The sequence below is a fragment of the Geospiza fortis genome, unplaced genomic scaffold (genome assembly GCF_000277835.1).
Source record: "Geospiza fortis unplaced genomic scaffold, GeoFor_1.0 scaffold96, whole genome shotgun sequence".
In the NCBI taxonomy this organism is placed as follows: Eukaryota; Metazoa; Chordata; class Aves; order Passeriformes; family Thraupidae; genus Geospiza; species Geospiza fortis.
This window is the reverse complement of record NW_005054454.1, coordinates 785,241-790,505: the sequence shown is the minus strand read 5'-3', so window position 1 is coordinate 790,505 and position 5,265 is coordinate 785,241. Positions and strand designations below refer to the sequence as shown.

The 5,265-nt window shown below is 43.0% G+C and overlaps 1 protein-coding gene across 1 annotated transcript in view; it reads right to left on the bottom strand.

The window, feature by feature from the left end:
- The window catches only part of RCAN1 (regulator of calcineurin 1), a gene marked incomplete at its 5' end in the record, with an annotated part of 10,278 nt that extends 5,676 nt beyond the window's left edge, over nucleotides 1–4,602 (bottom strand). The window contains 2 exons of the mRNA XM_031062623.1: nucleotides 1,447–1,620; nucleotides 4,558–4,602. Of these exons, the coding sequence (XP_030918483.1) occupies nucleotides 1,447–1,620; nucleotides 4,558–4,602 (219 nt within the window). The remainder of the gene's footprint in view (nucleotides 1–1,446; nucleotides 1,621–4,557) is intronic.
- Nucleotides 4,603–5,265: the final 663 nt, after the last annotated feature.

Here is a 5,265-nt window from a genome sequence, read left to right as displayed (position 1 = left end):
CCCAGCAGGGCCCTGCACCCAGGCCCTGTGCAATAAACCCCAAATCCCAGCAGGGCCCTGCACCCAGGCCCTGTGCAATAAACCCCAAATCCCAGCAGGGCCCTGCACCCAGGCCCTGTGCAATAAACCCCAAGTTCCAGCCCTGGCTGCAGAGATCTCTCGTATCCATCCATCCCGACCGTCCTAGCCCCGATGCTCCTACACTGCAGCCCTGCATCCCTCAATCCCTGCACCCCTGCATCCTTTCCTCCCTGCATTCCCTCATCCCGGGGCTGTCGTGCTCTGCCCGGCACTCAGGGTGGCAGCACCAGCCAGGGCACAGCTCCCAGGGAAATTCCATCGGGATGTTCTTCCCTAAAAACCAAACCTCTGCCCTCCCACACCTCCAGGGCACAGCTCTGAGGGAAATTCCATCGGGATGTTCTTCCCTAAAAACCAAACCTCTGCCCTCCCACACCTCCAGGGCACAGCTCCCAGGGAAATTCCATCGGGATGTTCTTCCCTAAAAACCAAACCTCTGCCCTCCCACACCTCCAGCAGGACAGGGCCTCTAAGGCCTCGTGACAAATGGTGCCAGGAGTCATCCCCAAAAGTGGGAATGGAGGGAATTCCAGCAGGGATAAAAATAACCTGGATCATGGGAGGTGTCCAAGACTTCTGGATTCGTTTTCCCACTCAATTTCCAGAGGGAAAAGCAGCTGGAACGCAGCCTGATTGCCAGAGCCCGAGTTTGGGCAGGAGAAGAGAGCAGGGAGCTCCAGAGCTGCTCTGGGGGAGATCCCCAAGACTGGGATGGGTAGGGAGAGCCTGGAATGGGCAGCTCCAGCCTGGAATGGGCAGCTCCAACATTAAATGTGCAGCTCCAACATTAAATGTGCAGCTCCAAGACTGGAATGGGCAGCTCTGAGCCTGGAATGGGCAGCTCCACACTCTGGATCCCCCAGGGACTCCCTGGGTGCCGGCAGAGGAGCCTCCCCCAACCCTTTAAAATCTTGGAATGTTCTCATTCCCATCCAAGGTTCTCCAAAAAATGGGAAATATCAACAGCCTCCAAATCTGTGAAGCTCTGGAACAACCCTGGTTTCTCTAATTAATCTGACAAAAAATGACCATGAAGGAATTCTGGGATGCTGAGATAATAAATACTTTGGAACAATTCCCAGATTTCCAGAAACTTGGGAGAAACTCTAGAAAAGAAAGCAAATGACTTGAGAAGACCAAGAAGAAACATGCACAAAACCCAATGTAAGAAAAAGGGTTCAGTTCCCAAAATTCCCATCATCTTTCCAACCCTTTTATCCCAAACCCAAAACTTAACCCCAAAATTGGGGTTTTCCAACCACCAGCTTGAAAAAAGAAATCCACCACATCAGCTGGAGGATTTATGGGAGTCAGAACAAGGAAAGCTTTAATCCCCCAAGGATAATCCCAGCAAGTTTTTTTTACCTGAGCAAAATAGAGTCTGAGTTCTTTTCCAAGGAATTCTGTCTTGTCCAGCTGGATCCTGGCATCTGCTGCAGACAAAGGGTTGCTGAAGTTTATTCTCACTCTTTTGAAGCTCTTAAAATACTGGAAGGTGAGGTCCCTGTCATAGGGTCGGAACAGGGACTCAAACTTGGCCTGGAGAGAAAGGAGCAGAGGAGAAAACCAGCATTAAACACTCATAAAGAAATTCATTTAAAAGGAGAAGTTATTAATAAGGGCAAACTACCACTCTTGAATTATTATTGTAACAATAATAAATGTAAATAAATTCATGTAAAATAAGTTGATTAATGTAAATAAACTGCTTTGTTTATTTTCCTTTTTCTTTCTAGAATGAGGTTTTCTACCTTATCCCTTACTTCTCTGTATCCTCAAAATACATTATTATTGTTATTAATAAATGATATTATGACTTATTATATTATTATCAGAAATTAATGTGGGACAAGACACTCTAATTTAGCTACAGATGATATTGAAATGTTTCTTAGAAAATTAATACCCAAAAACCTTGAAAAAAAACTCTGCCAAGCCTTTGCCCAAATGTGCAAATTTCAATGGAACCACCACAAGTTTTCACAGAGAAATATAAAAAATCCTGATTTTCAAGCTAAATGTGATTTTCTGCAGTGACTCAGCACAAAGCATGAAGTCCACGAACATCTCCTGCTTTCCTGCTCTTTTAAATTTAATTTATGGAAAGTGCTTCCACTCTCCCTGCAGGATTCCAGGCCAGGAGAGACACAAGAGGAGCCTCTGGAGCTGCCAGGCCCTTCCCAAGGCTTTTATTCCAATGGATTCAAATTGGGGGAATTTCCAGGTATTTTCTCTCCCTAAAAGCTTCCCAGAAACTCAGGATAAAGCCACAATAAACATTATTCCATTGAGGGATTTTTACTACAATATTTTGAATTAGTAGGAGGAAAAAAAGCAGGAAAATTACATAAGAAGCCAGAAATTAATTCAGAATTTTATTTTCCTCCCTGAGAAGCTCCACTTCACACACTCACCACAGCTGGGTATAAAATCATTCTATTTTAAAGAGATTTTAAAATCAGAGCTGTTCTGCTTCTGCAGCTTCTTCAGAATGAGCTCTGGAACAGGAGCAGGACCCTCCCCACACAGAGCTGGTGGTTGGGAGCCTCAAAGCTGAGATGGAAAATGCACCCAAAAACTGCATCTCCAAGTTCCCATTCTGTATTTAAAGACACAGAGATTTGGGGTTTGTGGGGGTTTTTTTGTTTGTTTGTTTGTTTGTTTTACTATTTATGCATTTATGTGATTATAGAGATCAGAAATGTCACTTTATCACTATGACACTTTAAAAAAAAAGTTATTTTTGTCCTTAGTAGTAACAGCTCACTCTACCAGACTGATAAGTATTTTATATTCTTTTATATTTCCATTTTTATTTATTTTATATTGCAAATCAGCTAAATACAGACCCAAGAGGATTTCTTACAGTTTTACCAGGGGAAAAAAAAATCCCAGGAGAAGTATCACATGGATTACAAATTCGTGGATCCTGCTGCCAAAATCAGTAAAGGAACAGCAGCATGGAGCAGCTCTGAACTCCCACACAAACTGAGGCTGCTGTGTTATTTATTCATTTATTTACTTATTTATTCCAAGTGCTCCATCAGAAACAACCTCTGCTTCCAAAACCCATTGCAGGGAAATAAAATCTCTGATAAAAATATGTCATAATAAATTATTAAGAATATTTAATGAGGAGGATTCTTGATGGGAAGTTTTAAATCCCAGCATGCTGGAGCTCAAAGTTGTGCCCTGCCCTTTTCTCCAAAATCAGAATTACAGAATCCCAGAATCACCAGGTTGGGAGAGACCTTCAAGATCACTGAGTCCAACCTGTTCTGTTCCCTGACACCTCAACTAAACCCTGGCACATGCAGGCTTTGTTAGATGGGGACTCCACCACCTCCCCAGGCAGCCATTCCAGAACTCATTAAATATTTGCTGAAAATTCAGAACACACCACACAGTCCAAGAAGTCTGGAAGGAAAACTTGAGACAATTTTCCCAACCACAGAGAGCTAAAACTGAATAATTCCCAGAGTTGGAATCATTCCCCTCAGAGCAGCCTGCTGCAGACTCCCAATCTCCAAGACTTTTATGGCAAACTGTCCCTGTCACATTTTCTGAAAAATCCTCTTTGCCCAGGATTTCTTCTCCTGGGAAGCTGAGAAGCCTCAGAGAAAAAGGAAACCAATATTATCTCATTTGCTTCTGCTGTGTTCTGCTGCTTTGGAATGTGGCTGGAGATTGTTTATCCAACATGTGAATTGTTTTGACTTAATAACCAATCACCATCTGGCCGTGGCGGGACTCTGAGGAGTCAGCCCCGAGTTTTTAATTAGTATCTTGTTAAGCCTTCTGTCTGTAGCCTTTCTCTATTTTATGTATCGTTTTAGTATAACATTCTTTAATATAATGGAATATAATGGAATGGAATATAATGGAACATAATAATGTAATAGAATTAATATTGGAATATAATGGAATATAATAGAACTAATATAATAGAATTCATATAATAGAATTAATACAACAGAATTAATACAACATAATAATAAATCAGCCTTCTAAGTACATGGATTCAGATTCTCAATGCACCCCTGGAGTGGAGCTGCCAGAAAAACCCCAAAGACCCAAACCTACCCTCGTTTCTGGCTGGGTGAAGAGCTGCCCATCAGGCACGAGTTTTTAATTAGTATCTTGTTAAGGCTTTGTCTGTATCCTTTCTCTGTTCTTTAGTATAGTTTTAGTATAGCATTCTTTAATATAATGGAATGGAGTATAATGGAATATAATGGAATGTAATGGAATGGAATTAATAGAATAGAATTAATATAATAGAATAGAATTAATATAATAGAATAGAATTAATATAACATAGTAATAAATCAGCCTTCTAAGAACATGGATTCAGATTCTCAATTCTCCTCCATCCTGGGACCCAGCAAACACCACACTGAACTGCAATTTCCCTCTGAGTGCAAGCAGCACCTCCGGAGTGGAGCTGCCAGAAAAACCCCAAAAACCCAAACCTACCCTCGTTTCTGGCTGGGTGAAGAGCTGCCCATCAGGCACGAGTTTTTAATTAGTATCTTGTTAAGGCTTTGTCTGTATCCTTTCTCTGTTCTTTAGTATAGTTTTAGTATAGCATTCTTTAATATAATGGAATGGCTGCCGCTCGCAGCGTTTATAAAGCAAAGCAAAGCAGAGCCAGCCCAGCCCCTGGTGACAGAAAGCTCTCAGAGCATCCTGTGGGTGACAGCGAATTCCTGAGCATGCTTGGGAACAAAATGTAAGCGGCACTGGAAAGAGGTGACGTCAGTAATTAGTCAGCTTCCCTCTGCTAATTACCGGGAGCATGGAAAATGCGGCTGAGCCGAGCAGGGCAGCTGCTGGCCGGCCTCTTGCAGCATAGTTTCCACTGGCAGTAATTCCATGCAGCTCCCACTCCACGCATGGAAAATGTTCCTGCCTCGGCAGGACGCTCCAGGAATGGGCTGGGGAGAAGGCAGCAGGAAAAATGTCTGATTCTGATCTTCTGGGGATGGGACACAAATCCCTGAACTCAGCTCTTGTTCCACCAAACAGCCACAGGTGGAAATGCTCTGGGAATGGGCTGGGGAGAAGGCAGCAGGAAAAATGTCTGATTCTGATCTTCTGGGGATGGGACACAAATCCCTGAACTCAGCTCTTGTTCCACCAAACAGCCACAGGTAGAAACTCTGGAAATGGGCTGCACTGAAG